At 35.0% G+C, this 17,662-nt stretch overlaps 1 protein-coding gene across 1 annotated transcript; it reads left to right on the plus strand.

Annotated features, from left to right (window-relative positions):
* Positions 1-13: 13 nt before the first annotated feature.
* fam161b (FAM161 centrosomal protein B) lies at positions 14-17,384 on the plus strand. Its single transcript, XM_056477790.1, has 9 exons — positions 14-136; positions 2,861-3,162; positions 5,075-5,517; positions 7,134-7,465; positions 7,550-7,671; positions 11,348-11,515; positions 11,601-11,700; positions 14,092-14,264; positions 14,645-17,384. The coding sequence occupies exons 1-9, from the start codon at positions 119-121 to the stop codon at positions 14,724-14,726; spliced, it is 1,740 nt and encodes a 579-aa protein (XP_056333765.1). The 5' UTR covers positions 14-118; the 3' UTR covers positions 14,727-17,384.
* The last annotated feature ends 278 nt before the right edge of the window (positions 17,385-17,662 follow it).

The raw sequence follows: 17,662 nt of genomic DNA on the forward strand, positions 1-17,662 counted from the left end.
GGTGCAGCAGAGAACATGATATTTGTCGATTCCAAGGAAATGGACTGTGCTTTGATCTTTCACAGTTAATGGATCAGTATTTGAATGATGATGTCCTCATAACAGGCCTGATCACACCATGGATCAGATGACAATGGTGAGAGAAATAAGTGCAACGATAGCGGAGGAGGTTATGAAATAGTTTGTGTGAAACCATTATGTGACATTTTTTGAGTGCATTTATGGATTTGCAAAGATTAACGTGCTTGTTTTACTGTCTATATAATTGATTAAATCGCTTTTGGCGGCGGTAAACACAACAATAACAGCGTAACTATGTGCGTTTGGGGTTGCCATAGGAACAACATTTGCTGTTGACATTCTCCCCAAGAAAAAAACAAACACAATCTACGATTTTTTTTAACATAAAAAGTTATTTTCTTTTATACATTTATAAATAGAAATGACATTTTAATAATAGTTTTGTCTAAATTCAGTGCTTCCTCCCTGCCAAAATAACATAAGGACACATATATTAAGCACAGTGTAGCATGCTGCAATGTATTTTTAAAAATGTTTCCTCAAAATATGAGTACTAATTAGAACAACTTTGTCTAATATTTTTGCAAATGCAAATACAACATTGTTTCATTCATTCATTTTCTTTTTGGCTTAGTCTCTTTATTAATCAGGGGTCGCCACAGCAGAATCAACCACCAACTTATCCAGCATATGTTTTACACAGCCGCAACGCAACACTGGGAAACACCCATACACTCTTGTTTTTACACACATACACTATGGACAAATTAGCTTACCTAATTCACCTATAGCGCATGTCTTTGGACTGTGGGGGAAACTGGAGCACCCGGAGGAAACCTACACCAACACGGGGAGAACATGCAAACTCCACACAGGAACGCCAACTGACCCAGCCGGGGCTCGAACCAGTGACAATCTTGCTGTGAGGCGATCGTGCTACCCACTGCTCCACTGTGTCATCCTACAGCATTGTTTTCGAACTCCAATTACACAGTGAACATTAGTCGTATTGAATAACAAGATAATTTAAAGATAACAGAAAAAGAAAAGAAATCAAATAATAAAGGTGAAAGTCACAGCCGTTCACAGCTTTTCATTGTAAAAACAGCCATTATTTGAGTTTCTTAATAAAGTTTAGGTTTATTATTATTATTATATGTATAATAGTAGACATCAGAGGTTGTAGTATTGTTATTTGTAGCTATAGTATGTCATTATATTATATGTAGTAATTTAGTAATGTGGTGTTAGCTAGACTTATATAGAGGCCAATGCACACACACACATAAAAAAAAAAAAGTCATTGGGCCAACAGAATTTAATTGAGGGCAGTTTTTTTTTCCATCAAATCAATTATCATTCATTCATTTTCTTTTCAGCTTAGTCCCTTTATTAATCTGGGGTCGCCACAGCGGAATGAACCGACAACTTATCCAGCATATGTTTTACGCAGCGGATGCCCTTTCAGCTGCAACCCAACCACATGTTCTTGGACTGTGGGGGAAACCGGAGCACCCAGAGGAAACCCACGCAAACACGAGGAGAACATGCAAACTCCACACAGAAATGCCAACTGATCCAGCCGAGGCTCGAACCAGTGACCTTCTTGCTGCGAATCGATTATGCTACTCACTGCGCAAACAAGACGCCCCAAATCAATTAATAAATTGCAAAATTTATCACAAGCAAAAAAAATAATAATAATAATGCAATGAAATACAATTGAGTTTATCCATTGCAATGTTATTGAATACAGCTTATAAAAATGTATTCAATAAATAATTTTTATTTAACTCAAACATTTAAACATATAATACATTATCGGGTAGAAATTCTTCTAATGCATCCACGGCGTGAAACATGGCGGAATAGTTTTCGGTTCATTCTGCTGTGGTGACCCCTGATAAATAAGGGACTAAGCAGAAGGAAACTGAATGAATGAATTCTTCTAATGATCTTCACCTAGAAAAAGCTGCAAATCGCATAAATGTATACATAGATGTGTCTTTAGTGGCTGTTTCTATAGACCATATTTCCAAAGAATGATTTTGCTAGTAAAACATAAAATAAAAATATAAACTTTATATTTATATAAAACTAAAAATGTTATGGGGCAGCACAGAGACTCAGTGGTTAGCACTGTCATCTCACAGCTCGAGTCCCAGCTGGGCAGGTTGGCATTTCTGTGTGGAGTTTGCATGTTCTTCCTGTGTTCGCGTGGGTTTCCTCCAGGTGCTAAAGAAACTAAATTGGCCGTAGTGTATGAGTGCGTGTGTGAATGAGAGTTTATAGGTGTTTCCCAATACTGGGCTGGAAGGGCATTCGCTATGTAACAAAAAACATATGCTGGAATAGTTGGCAGTTCATTCCACTGTGGCGACCTCTGAAATAGAGACTAAGCTGAAGGAAAATGAATGAATGAATAAATGAATAAAAATGTTATTTAAGGTTTACAATAAACCTTAAATCCAATCCAATTAGATCCACTTATTTGGTAAACAAAGCTAATCTCTCAGAGAAAAGATCTACTTAATGACAGAAAATATTTCTTTACAAACTGTATTGTAAATAAATAATTAAAACATTTGTATATTATTTGATAAAAGTATTGAAATGAATATAAAATCGGAATAAATATATATTTATATGCATTTACATAATGAAATAAATAGACTGTGTATAACTGCATTTGCAGATTCTGTGTGACCCCAACGATAGCTTATGTAGCTTTCATGAACAACGTTTTGTAGAAAGTATACTACACCTTACAATAGCATAGAATTTACTATAAATTACTATAGTATTTTCTCATGTGACTAAATACAAAGTCTCTGTCCAGATCTCTCCCACTTTAGATTTCTCTAGATCTGAAGAGGGAGGCAATGTACATGTTTCTGAGAGCCTGCTGACCCTTATAGAGGACAGGAAGACGACTGAACAATCAATGGAGTTGCATTTGGAGGCTCTGAAGGCCAAACGCAAGCAGCAGGTGGAGAATTTAGAGCTTCAGCACCAGACAGGCCTGGAGAAGCGGGTCCTGCAGAACTCACTGCTGACCACCAGTGCTGAGTGGATCCTTAAAACCAATATAGTGCAGCAGAGCATCAGCGATCATGACGGGCTGGACCACAAACACCACAGGTAACTCATATCGTAAATGGTACAGCATTTTTGCTAAAGTGTGCTTTTCATACTCAAAAAGAATAGAGGTTGTAATTCTTTTATTTTTTCTCATACGTTGTCATTAATGGGAATTGTTTGTTGAATTTTGAGTAAAATACTGAATTTCTTCCATTTTGGATATATTATATATTCCAATATTTAATAAGTCAGTATATCCCGGTAATAAATTATTGATGTCATGGGCATACAATATATAATCATTTATTATTTAAACTTATTAGTTTAATAGTTCAAACATGAAATTTAAAAATGTTAATCTGGCCTCCTACATGCTGAAATAGTAATTGAAAATTCAGGGCTATTTACACTGCAATAAGGCTTCATTTAACTAAACCCATGATATTAATTTCTTAGCTAACGCCCAATAACATGGTAAAATCATAATCCTAATCTAAGTACAAGTCATAATTATTTCATTAAATGGTGTTAATAACTAATAAAATTCAGTTGTATTTTTTAAGCAATGATAACATATTAACTGTAATAAACATGGCTATTTCTTACTGTTGATTTAAATCTAATAAATAACATTTACTAATGAAACATTGATACATATATATCCTTTTGCAGTTTAATTTGGTTTAAACATTTGTTTACTCTGAACAAGTATATACTATGGAGCAATACACAACGTATTTATTTGTTGTTATAATACCGTTAAAGTAACTTTTTTGCAGCTTATTTCAATATCATGATCATACTGTTTACTGTGATAAAAACAGAAGCAGTTGTTTGCAATGATAAAATTTGATACTGTCATAAATCTAGCGGTAGCATAACAAATTGTGGAAAAAGTCAAGCGCTGTAAAAACTCTCACAGCAATTCTTACCTTTTTGATTTAGAGGTTAATTCATATTAAATTATATGATCTGATTTGTACAATGTAGTATGATTTGCTCATCCCCCAAGGTTAGATTTAGGGCTGGGGTTTAAAAAAATGGTACGTTTTCAAAATAATGAAATCGTATGAATTTGTTCGAGTTAGCCACTTTTCTGACAAAATTTGAAATTTTTACGTTTCCTCATGAGATCAGGCTAAAGTAACTCATGAAATAGTTTTCACCCATTAATTGTCACTGTCAACTGTTGTTGATAGTTATTACTGAGCAACAGATATTAATTAAATTGCAGTCAGAGTTGTAAAGCATTAATTTGCTACAGCAATCCACGTGAACATTTTTAGATGCTTTTTTGAGTCTAAATTCAATTCAAATACCATCAAATTGCCTATAATACTTTAGAATTTTATGGCTACTTTACAAATATTCTCAAAAGTATGAAAAATATGGTTAATATTTTTCAAAACATAGGGGGTAGCTCTTGTATGGTCACCAATGGAAACTGTATGGTCATCTATTGGTCACGTCTGGTACTGCGGCCAAACTAAATTTTACTGAAAGTTAATTTCTAGAAATATCAACTTTAAATTTGCAACTGCATTTGTTCAAATATTTAGCTTTGTTTTTCTGTCAATTTTAGGCTAAAACCGGTTTTGTAAAATACATACTTTAAGTAATATAATAAAATATACATTTATTGTTTTATTATTTTCATAAACAAAAAGACACATCACTTTTCTTTTATTTAACTTTTTAAACTTTTTACTTCTACAATCTGACAGTCTTTAATCTGAAGTCTTCTTTAAAAATAGACCAAGCTTATTTCTGTGCACCAAAGCGTCGAAGATGGGCATTCATTTTCAACCTGTCATTTTCATTTTCAGGTTCCAAAAGTGAGGGAGATAGTTAAGGGGTTAAAAACAAGTGTTTTATTGCTATTAGGATATCTTTAAAACAGTGACCTTGGAATTTAAAAACTTTAAGTTGCTCTCTAATTTTGATTTCAACTGTGTCTATTATTGTTTTTCAGCTCAAAGATGGTTCTGCAAAATTCTACCTCAAATGGAATCAAGGCAGCAAGAACTACTGGAAGCCATTGTTTGGGAACCGAGATAGAGAGGCATAGGAAGCCTCTTCCCCAAGACTCACGGAAAGCCAAAGAGGAGGCAGATTTGGCTGAGTGTCAGAAACAGTTCCGTGTGGCTCCCGTCCCTGAGCACATCTCTAAAGCTCTTTACGATGGCCTCATCCATGAACAAGAGCGCTTGAGGCTGGAAGGTCGTGAGCAGAGGAGAGATTTCCTCTTGACCATGCAGAAGCCCTTCAGGTTCCTCAAGAGGGAGGAGAAAAAGCGAGAGAGGCAGAGGGAGGAGAAAGCCTCTGCCAGTAAAAGTGTAAAAACAGAACCGGTTCACGTGAGGAAACCAATACCGAAAGCAGTCTCAGACCCCAGGTTCTCTGAACGGTTGAAAGGTGCCATTTATTTAAATATTTAGTCAAAGATAAAATATAATGGTTTATTTTATATAACCACACTTTTAGTCAAATGTTTGTAATCATTTAGATTTGTTTTTATGTTTTTTTTATCCCCACCATTTTTACGATTAAAATACAGTCAAAATAATTATACTGTAAAATATTATTACGAGGATAAAGAAGCTCCTTCTTGAATGTATTGTAAAGATTTTATAAGCAGCTTAAATTGCTAATTTTAATTTCTCATAGAAACATTTTTATATGCTGCTCTGATGTTGCATTTAGATTTTAGGAAATATTAATTCTTTTTTATAATTATCAATGTTAAAACAGTTGTGCTGCTTAGCATTGTTTTGAAAAAGTGATTTCTTTTTTAGAATTTTTTTTATGAAATGAAAGAACAATATTAATTTTAAATTGATTATATTAAAAATAATTTATTGAAATTTTCTCAGCACCCTTGAATGGTAATTTACATTAAAATCTAAATGAACAGCTTCTTATCAATCAACATAATAACTCAAAAGGTCATGATCTGTATTCTGTCAAATATTAAATGACATTGGATTGTATTAGGTACATTCGGTGAAATAAGTATTCAACATGTCACCATTTTTCTCAGAATCCATATTTCTAAAGGTGATGTTGACTTGAAATTTTCACCAGATGTTGGTAACAACCAAAGAAATCCATATATGCAAAGTAAACAATATGAATTGGTTTAAAAATTAAGTTTGTGTAATAAAAATTAAATGACACAAGAAAAAGTACTAAACACGTGAAGAAAGGGAGGTGTAGAAAGGCAGTGAAAGTCCAGACAGCAGCTAAAATCTCTCAGTAGTTATTCAGCAACCCTCTGCGCTCTTCACTGTCAACTAATATTACTAATATTCAGTCCAACATCTACATTAGCAGGATAATGAAGATGAAACCAGAGTGGACATTTTAGCAATTTTTTTTCTATAATCTGGTTCAATTCCATGTCAACAGGTCTTTTAGAATATTTTTCCAGAAAAAAACGTGACTAATTTCCTACACTGTATTTAATTAATGATGTAATGTGATTACGTAGAGGGACAAGATCACACAGTGAGCTGAAACGTTTGTGTTTAATCCCTGAACTAAACTTCTTTGACATAAAGAAAGATAAAACAATGCGGATCATGATCTTTTAAGTTATTCTGTTTATAGGATTAATGCACCAAAATCTAATAACGCAGGAGCACAGTGCATACTTCACTTTAAACAAACATAAAAAATACATAAAATCAACAGGATCATGTGACACTGAAAACTGGAATAATGACGCTGGAAATTTAGCTTTCACGTTACATCAATAAAAATCTTAAATAATAATTTAATATTTCACTGTATTATTATATTTTGGATCAAATAAATGCAGCCTTGGTCATCTTTCTAGAGAGACATAAACAAAATAATATCTCAATTATAAACTTTTGACCTGCAGTCTATGTATGAACTAAATTTCATATGCAGTATATTTAATTTATAATAAAATTAAAATGATGCTTTAATGGTTTAATTTGAATTAAATGTACAGTATACTGACCCTATTTGTACACTAAAACTGTATTCATGTGACGCCTATTCAGAACAGGATCAGCAAAGGCAGATTCGCATTAATCTGAGAGCTCAGCAGACTCTGAAAGCTGCTTCAGCTCCTATTCAAAAGCAGGAAGCCAGTGCTGACAAGCAGCCTCGCAGCACTCAGAAGAGCAAAAGCAAGATGCTTGGTTATTTGGACCAAAAGCTCTCCTTCAGACCTAAAATTAACACCACTGTACCTGACTTTGACAAGCTCCACCAGGCCTTTCAACAGAAGTCAATGGAGATGACAGAAAGGAGAGACGTTACTCAGTGTAAACCCTTCCAGCTTCGCACATCCACACTACAGCCTCGCCACCGGAGTCCAGAAAACCCAAAGGTTGATATTTTCACGTGACTTTAGAGGTTTGATGAACTTTTAAAATGACCATTGACATAATTCCTTGCCATTTTCCATGACTAGAATTCTACAGACAAAGTGAATATAAAGAGAAGCAGTTCATTTGGTGGCCTGACATCCCTGTCTATGGATACTCTTCCAACGTACATAACAGATGCAGCCAGGAAAAGATCTTTGGCTGTAAGGTGAGCCAAACACTTATTGAAGTACACAGGATATCATTTAAGCATTTAAGCGGCGGTCACACTGGACTTTTCTCCCCATAGACTTCCGTTCATATGCATGCGAATGCGTCAGACCGGAAACGCAGAGTCATGCGTCAAGTTTCGCAGTTCGCTGCAGTGCAAAGTTCAAGCTTGGTGAACTCTGGCCTGCGAAATCGCATCACTTGACTTCGTGAGACCAATCGAGGATCAAAACATGACCTCTCTGAAGAGAAATTTAAAACATGGAGCAATCGCTTGCTTTTTTTATGTCTAATAATCTTGTTTAATCCCACCCCTTTTCGCAGCGCCATACGACAGAATTTCGCACACACAAACTCTAGTGTGACCGCAGCTTTAATCTGTGGAATATGGTGGCTTAGAGTGAAAAGTGTTAGTTCACCCAAAAATAAAATTATGTTCATCTTCAGACACAAATTAAGATATTTTAGGTGAAATCTGAGAGCAACAGTCCTGATTCATTTCAAATCCAGAAAAATATTAAAAAACATTTTAAAAATAGACTATATATGTCACATCCCCGGCTCATTCCTGCTGCTCCAATCACCGCTCTCCCTCTCCAACCACCTCTCATCACAGCTGTGCACAATCACCTGAGTATTAATTCCACACACCTGCACCATCAATCACCGTTCCCTATAAATCCTCCCCGATTCCAGTTGTTCATCGGCTGGAATCGAACTCAGATGGTTCACCTCACCTTCTCCCTTCTTCCATGGATGTTCCCCTTCTCCTAAGGACGTTTCTCCTAACCTGTGGATGCTGTAGGACTCAAATGGTCCATTGCATGTTCAAAAATTGACGGAGACCTGAGTTAAAATTAAGAAGTTTTATTTTGAATGCAAGAAGTTAGAGAGTACCAGTTCTGCGCAGGAGAGATGTAATTTCAATTCAGCTCTGGTCTCCTTTGGGCTCTCCTTCATGTTTTATAATGTCTTTCACACACTATCTTATCTCAATTTTATTGACTTAATATGATGTCATCTTGGCAGTTGGACCATTCAGCAACCAAATGTTCATCTTTCTGGTATCTTCTCTTGACAGTTGGCCTTGACCGTCGACTAGGCAAATGTTTCAGAGCACGAACACACAGTTCATACATTTCAGAGCTCTCTGCATTTTACATACACCCATGCTCGATAACAGGCAGGTTGCCGAGAGCAGCCCATCAACTCCTCTCTTATGCACACATGTCATTTAACTCCTCAGAAAAAGAAACCCTTTATGTCTGTATTTATTAGTAAATGTTAACAAAGCCTAACAATAAAAAATGCTATCCTTCAATGCACACGCTGTGATTAAGGGAAGTGACTTTACATGCTGATGGTTGACTCAAGATCCTTGTTTACATTGTGAACTACATCCTAGTCTGCTCTCCATCCAAGAATATCACTTACCTGCTTCTCCTGTTGAAAAATCCACTGTTTTTTGGATCAATTGATGAAAAGGGAACCATCCTTGTCGTCTTTGTGTGACCGTGACAATATATACCTTCAGAGTTTCAACTGGAATGTTTTGAAGCTATGAGAATATGTTTGTGCTCACATAAAACAAAAATAGCAACTTTATACAATGTGCACAATATACTGACACTGAGGAGAAGAAACCATTTTTGTTTTATGTGCAAACAAAAGTATCCTCATAGCTGGCTAATATTTCGATTGAACCACACATGCACTGTTTTGAGGATGTTTTTTTGGCATTTGTCTGGACTAGTTTGGGACCGTCGGTCTCAGGTTTCATCTAAAATATCTTAATATAAATGTTTGTGCTCTGATGATGAACAGGGTTGTAATGAGGATGAGTATAATAACTTTTTTTCTGTGGGGGGTAAATTATAAAAAAAAACCCATGCAAATAGAAAAACGCTTACAAATTTAGAAAACTTTTTTTTTTTTTTCACCACGTATATGTAGCAGATGCCAGCTAGTGAAGTGCTGTGCAGGTAAGCCTCACTCCTGATCTCTAAAAGGTGCTCTAGCGATAGACGCTAGAGGCCATGGTCTTTAGCCTCCTTGGTAGAGCAAGCAACTCCCATGCGGAAAGTCACCGGTTCGATCCCAGCTCAGAGCAGGTTGGGTGGTATAGGACCAGCAGTGTTACACATACACACAATACATGCAAATACATAAGTGTTCTGCAAATAGACCACATCGAAAATATGTTGAGGACCCTAAAATGGGAAGAACCAGGTTTCTGGTTCCTGTTTTTGTGTCAGATTTTTTTAGCCATAATAATCTGGCTAATTGCACAATTTACGATAAAGGAAATGTGATTTTTAATGTTATGTTGTACTGACTACACCGCTGCCTCTTAACAGGAAGCAGTCGGGTTCATCACTTTTTTTTTTTTAATCACCCCAGACACATTTCTATTGTGGTCTGCTATTTGCAGCATGTTTCTGTATTTGCATGTGTTGTCAGACTGATAAAGATGTTTTCTCTTTTTTTTTTTTTGCCATCATAGTGCAGTGTTTGAAATGACTAACTGAAGCAGTAGCTTAGTAGTTACACACAATTAAATTTTTCATAATTTTCTCAATGACTTAAAAACCAACACTGCGAAAAATGCTTGTCTTGTTTCTAGTCCAAATATCAAAAAATTCAAAATCAAGATTTTTCCTTAGGTATCTCCACTCTGTAATAGGTGTAAAACAGCAGAAGGATCCCTAACCCACTTGATATGGTTGTGTCCTAAACTACAAGAGTTTTGAGAAAATATATTTGAATGTTTTTCTAAAGCCCTCCAAAAATTTCTTGAACCATGTCCACTTACAGCTGTTCTTGGGATATTTAGTAACTTAGAGATGTTTAACAAATATGAAAGACAAGCCATGTTATTTGGTATGGTAATTTCCAAAAGGGTGATTTTAAGAATGTGGAAAACTGAATCTGTACCTAAATTTGGTATGTGGAGTAGAGATATCGTAAACATGCTTGCTTTGGCGAGGTTGAGATATATCAATAATGACAAATTGCAGATATTTGATAAAACATAGGGACCGATGTTGGAACATCTTAATGCATTTGAAGAAATGCAAGCATAACCAATAACCCCTGTCAATAACATGGTAATTAAATATTGAGTGTAATTGATATTCACTATTCATAATCTATAATATTTTTAATAATTTGCCCAAACTATTATTTGACATTAAAACTATAGTCAGGGTAATGCATTTTTCTGGTGATACAATAACAATTTTACTTTATAATTGCTTTAATTTATGAATTACCTGACCAGCTAAACCATCGCTGGACAATGATAGGGGCTTGGTGAGAGGTGGTAGGGGGTTGGTGGGGGTCTCTTGGCGGTTTTTTTATTTGTATTTTTTTTTATCTTTTTTTTTTTTTTTTCAAAAATCAAATTTATTTTATTATACTATTAGAATGACCATATTTTATCCATAACCTACTGAAGAACAAAATAGTAGTAAATGGTAACATTGTTAACAAATTAATAATAAACATTAAAAAACAACATGCAAATAAAAAGCCATCATCCTTTATATTTTTTTTGCGACGCATATAATCAGCAGTATTTATTCCAGCATATATAAGTGTTGGTTTATTTAAACTATTGTCCTAATAAAAATAATCATATTTTAAAAGTGTTATTTATACTGTCTGTCATATAGGAGATCTCTGGAGCTGAAGGACCTGGAGGAGCAGGAGAACGCAGACTGGATGAAGCAGCACAGAATCAGATCTCAGGCCATGAGCAAAGCAGTGGCGATGAGAGCAAAAGCAATGGACCCCCATAAGAGTCTCAAAGAGGTCTACCAGGAGAAACTCAAACAGCATCGGTGAGGAATTTGACAAGGAAAAACAAATCTGAATGAATAAGCCATCTGGAATATAATTACTAATTATGAGTGCTTGTTCATCTAGGCTAGCTGATCTGGAAAGAATGAAAGATTATCAAAGAGAGCTGAAGGAAATGAAAACACGAGTGACAGTGCGTCCATATCTCTTTGAGCAGGTTTCACAGGTACGCCGTTTAATATTCAGAATTCAATCTTTTCCAAATATACTTTATATTTCATCATCTACACTTCCTGACAAACTTCTTGTCATCGAACCCAGTTGTAAGAGCAACACATAATAACTTGACTTCTAGTTGATCATTTGGAAAAGTGCAGAAGGAAGATTTTTCTGATGAGTCATCTGTTGAACTGCATCTCAATCATCACAAATACAAAGACCTATTGGAACCTACATGGAAGTTTGGTGAAGGAAAAATAATGGTTTGGGGTTCAGTATGGAGGCGTGCAAGAGATCTGCAGAGTGGATGGCAACATCAACAGCCTGAGGTATCAAGACATTTGTGCTGCCCATTACATTATAAACCAAAGGAGAGGGTAAACTCTTCAGCAGAATAGTGCTCCTTCTCTTACTTCAGCCTCCTCATCAAAGTTCCTGAAAGCAAAGAAGGTCAAGGTGCTCCACGATTGGCCAGCCGAGTCACCAGAAGTAAACATTATTGAGCATGTCTAGGGTAAGATGAAGGAGGAGGCATTGAAGATGAATCCAAAGAATCTCGATGAACTCTGGGAGTCCTGCAAGAACACTTTCTTTGCCATTCCAGATGACTTTATTAATAAGTTATTTGAGTCATTGCAGAGATGTATGAATGTAGTCCTCCAGCTCATAGGAGTCAAACACAATATTAATTTTGTTTCCACTGCACCATGACTTTATATTCTATACTGTACATTATTTCTGGTATTAAGTGACAAGACTTTTGTCTAAGCAAAGTCAGACCTTACTGTTCTAATTAAATAATTAAAAATCAAGGCATGATCATGTTTTATTTTGCTAAAATAAGCATAATATAGAAGCCTTTGCCTTTCATACAAGCCACTTCTGATACCAAATGATCAGCTAAAAGTCAAGTTATTATTTGTTGTTCCTAAAACTTGGATAAGCGACAATACTTTTGTCAGGTAGTGTATATCTTGGTCAACGTTTAAAAAAAGGGTTTTCAAGCATCAGTACAAAAAAATGTATCACAGCTTAAGTCACAGTTTTTCATACATTAGAACGTGTCTTGTTTGTTTTAATACTTATTTCTGAGGAAAATATAATGTCTACTATACCATGGTTTACTGACAACATGCACTAAACACACACAAATCTTGTCAGTCAATTTTAAAGAATTGGATTTTTAAAATAATTGTATTTAAAAAAAAAACATGTAGCCATGCAGCCATGATTATATATATATATATATATATATATATATATATATATATATATATATATATATATATATATATATATATATATATATATATTTCAATTTTAAATCTCTTATACTTAGCCATTATTCCTTTAAACCAATAGATTTTAGCATTTATTACCCAACATGGTGGGTAGCACGATAGCCTCACAGCAAGAATGTTGCTGGTTCGAGCCTCGGCTGGGTCAGTTGACGTTTCTGTGTGGAGTTTGCATGTTCTCCCCATGTTGGCGTGGGTGTCCATCCAGGTGCTCCGGTTTCCCCAAACAAGTCCCAAAACGTGGTACAGGTGAATTGGGTAGGCTAAATTGTATGGATGTTTCCCAGTGATGGGTTGCGGCTGAAAGGGCATCTGCATGTGTAAAACATATGCTGGATAAGTTGCCGTTTCATTCCGCTGTGGCGACCCCAGATTAGTAAAGGGACTAAGCCAAAAAGTAAATGAATGAATGAATGAATGAACGAATGAAATTGACCGTAGTGTGTGTGTGTGTGAATGAGTGTGTATGGATGTTTCCCAGTGTTGGGTTGCAATTGGAAGGGCATCCGCTGTGTAAAACATATGCTGGATAAGTTGGTGGTTCATTCCGCTGTGGCGACTCCAGATTGATAAAGGGACTAAGCCGAAAAGAACATGAATGAATGAATATTTTAACACATAAAGTGCCGTATACAAGTTTTTATTTACAATTTTTATTTTTTCGTAATTCTATTTGTCTTGCTGAATAACCCATATTTGTTATTGACTTGTCATTTACACTTGTACATATACTTGAAATTACTGAAACATTAAAGTGGACACTTTTCTTGCATTAAAGAGACAGTTCACCCAAACATGAAATTTTTGCCATGATTTACTCACCCTCCACTTGTTCCAAACCTGTTTGGGTTTCTTCTTTTTGGTGTATACAAAGGAAGATATACTAAAGAATGTTGACTGAATTATTGACTTCCATTGTAATTTTGTCCCTATTATAGTCGGTTTTCACCCAACATTCTTCAGAATATCTTCCTTTGAATCACTTGTGTGTGAGTGAAGGGTGAGGAAATCTATCTCTTTAAACATGCCGTATACACAGTACAGTATATAAAATATTTTTGTAAATTCATTTGCATGCAACTCTTATCTTATGCTTTCAGAAAAATGCCAAAAACAATGCTGAACGCAGGTATAGGAATACTTTGGAACAAGCAGGCTTGGACGAAAACTTTGTGAGATCAAAGGGAGACACAAAAAAGGCCATCGATGTGGACAATGACTCTGCAGATGAGGATCATTACAGCACTGAAAGTGAAACTCAAAGCGAAAAGAGGTTTGTAGACTCATAAATAATGGGGGGTTAAAACATTTGTGGTTATTTTTTTTACATTGAATATGTGTTATGATTATCAAAGAGCAGAACAAATATGGTAAAATCAAAAGTTTTACAGTGTGGTAAAGAATTTATCATAGTTTTGATGAAAAAAACTGCCATTGCTTCCTCTTTTGTGGCCTGTACCATTCAAAATAAAATCCTCTTACTGATTGGAAATACAGTACATGTGGTTGAAAAGATTATAGAGCTTTCTTTTTATGACTTTATGTCATCCGTGAATAAGCTTTATTGTCTTTGGCATAGTAAAGTAACCAGACAAATATTATGATATACCGGTCGTATGGATACAAGTTGTCCTGCTATAATTTTATTTACAGTACAGGAAGTGAGGAAGACTGCATCACAAATGAAGAGGAAAAAGAAGGGAATGTGGAAACCAAGGAGGAAGAGACGTGCTGAAAGAAGATGTGTATAACATCTATATTCCATATGTGAAGGGGAGACTGTGGTTGAAAAAAATCACTGGCGGATAATTTCAGTTTTCAAGGGGTCATAAAATGCTGTTTCAGCCTTTTATATTAAGTTCCTCAATGGTACTTTGTAAAGTTTGCATAGTTTCTTGTCACAAAAATGTATCATTTTGCTAAACAGTTGAGTTTTACCATTTTTTAATCCATTCAGTCGATCTCCAGGTCTGGTGTGATCACTTTTAACTTAGCTTAGCATAGATCAGGGGTGTCAAAAACAGATCCTGGAGGACCGCAGCCCTGCACAGTTTAGTTCCAACCTTGCTTCAACACACTTACCTGCAGGTTTTTAAAGGCTGTTTCTCAATTACAAGAATGCAGAAAACGGACTCGCGTTCTTGTGAAGACCGGTCTTGATCAGCTGAATTGATTAACAAATGGTAAAACACAACAGTTTAACTCTAGTGCAGTTGTAAAAAGAGTCTATTCTCCAAGAAAAGAGGAGTGATCCTTTAAAAGATATGTTGCAGTCATCTACTCTATTCAGCTGTTAATGCTAAAATGGTAACCACTCAACGCTATTCCATTGAAGGAAAGTTTGAGCATAAAGCCTATATACAGTTGCGTGCACATGAACAATTTTTTTTATTATATTCCAAATTCACTACTTTAAGAACAGTCTTGCACTTGTTGTAAATTAGTTGGACGTTTGTGAGAAGTTGGATGTTCATATATAAATAAATTTCGCAATTATTAGTTAACAGTCCTACATCTTTACCATACAGCTGTATCACTCTTTTAAATGATAGACAATAGTCATAAGTGTAGAAAATATTTGTTCATGTGTCATACTGTGGAGTTTTGAGTTAAGAAAAATTGTTTAGACCTTGTACGTCATGAACATTTAGATTTTCCATTCTTTACACGTTTTAAACTTATAGTCTAAGGCAAAATTATTAGCTCTCCTGTGAAATTTGAATTCTTTTTTGCAAATGTTTTCCAATTGATGTTTAACAGAGCAAAGAAATTTCCACAGTATTTCCTATAATATTTTTTTTCTTCTGGTGAAAGTCTTATTTAATTTAGTTTGGCTGGAATAAAATCAGTTTTCACATAAAAAGAAAATAATTAAGGTTAATATTATTTGCCACTTTAACCATGTGGTCTGATGACTTGCTTAACTAACCTTCCTGTAACTTCCCTAGTATTATATACTGTATACAGTAAATGCTGTAGATGTGAAATCTAGGAAAAATATATAATTTGTCTAGATTTTACTGTATTTTTTAATACAAATTGTGCCAGTGAAGCAGTCTGGGTCTTTGTACAGCTAAGCACTACATATTGTATTGTTTTTACAATAGAGAGGGGATTATGAATGTTCAAGAAATTCCATATGGCTGTCATAACATTTTTAATAAAACAGAAAATCAAAAGCAAGTTTAATTTTATGATTCTAAGTTTGTTAGGGGGCTGCCGACCAACAAAGAATGAATAATCCCCAGAAAAAACAAAACAAAAAAAACCTTGGCAACAAGAGGAGCTGCATATTAAAAGCAGTATATTTGCTTGAGTTGAGCTTACTGCACTTTAAATCATCTTGTAAACCACAGAAACAGCTCTTGGGCACCCTCGAAGTTTGCAAATGGTAAATTGGGGAAGCCTCTTGGCATAAGCTCATCTTCCACCTGGAGTCTCTCAAATGTGCCTTTGAGTGTCTGCTAGAATTATGAACTATAACCGTCACAGAGACTAGCTTTATTCACCAAACTCCATTTGAATAAGCACACAAATAACATTCTGGGAGTCTTAGTACAAGGCCCATCTGAAATTCTCATTCCTGAAGTCAGGCTATTTTGAGTGTCGTAGCTCTGGTCGAGTAAACAGTCCTGCATATTTATCCGCTATTGGAAAAAGAGCTTGCGCTAGTGCATTTGGCCACATCAAGAGTTTGTTTTTTATTTTTTATTTTTAACTCCAACTGGCCTTCACGTTAAGCATTTCTTCAGTGATCTTTGAGGAATTAAAGGAATTTGTGTTTCTTTGTATAGGCTCCGAAAGGTCGTAGTTATTTTGAAGAATTCAAGGCATAATTTATGCTTTTGCTTTAGCGCGATAATCTCATGATGACACATAATTACTTTAACTGAGCCGTGTAGCATGTAGGACATTTAAAGGCTAAAATACAACTTTTAGAGAAATTATGATAACCAGTCATGTCCTTTTTTGTAAATTGTATGTTTTGTGGTTGAAGGAGTGATGACACTGAAAAAGGCCTTGTCCTCATAGGGCTGGAATCTAAACTAGACAATAATCCAGTGCATTTGGAAATCACTGCCCAGTTCAACCTGATGACACATATCCATTTTGTTTTGGAAAAAAATGTGGAATTTAAGTAGAAATAGAAGTAGAAGGGCTTTTTTCCAACTTGCAAAGTACACTTGTATGTATTGATATGTACACTTGTATGTATTGTATGTAAATTTAAATTGTTATTTTTCATTTGCTACACTCTTCCTTTTCTTTTCAAATTACCTTTGTGTATGATGTGGAAGATTACAGATGTCAATGGGGTCATTACAGATAACTTGAAAGGCATTTTGATTAAACTAAAACCCAATATGGGGTTTTAAAGTAAAACTGATTACTTTAAACCATTTAAGTGCAAAAACTATTATTTATGAGTACTGTAAACTTACTCAGTTTAAATACATGAAACTATTTGAGTACCATAAAACCCAATATGTTAAGAAAACTCAAACCATTTATACAACCTAAATTCCAGAAAAGTTGGGATATATATATATTTTTAAATGCAATAAAATCAAGAATATGTGATTTGCCGATTGTCTTTATCTTTTATTTAATTGAAAAGTAAAAATAATGTTTTACAATGTTTTCAGTGAGCAAATTAGTTGTAATCTGGAA

The sequence above is a fragment of the Danio aesculapii genome, chromosome 17 (assembly GCF_903798145.1).
Source record: "Danio aesculapii chromosome 17, fDanAes4.1, whole genome shotgun sequence".
Classification (NCBI taxonomy): domain Eukaryota; kingdom Metazoa; phylum Chordata; class Actinopteri; order Cypriniformes; family Danionidae; genus Danio; species Danio aesculapii.

Excerpts from the sequence above, each read along its gene's own strand:
- fam161b (XM_056477790.1), top strand. Across the intron at positions 3,163-5,074 it reads CTGGACCACAAACACCACAG|CTCAAAGATGGTTCTGCAAA; the intron begins GTAACTCATATC and ends ATTGTTTTTCAG. Across the intron at positions 11,701-14,091 it reads TCTTTGAGCAGGTTTCACAG|AAAAATGCCAAAAACAATGC; the intron begins GTACGCCGTTTA and ends TTATGCTTTCAG.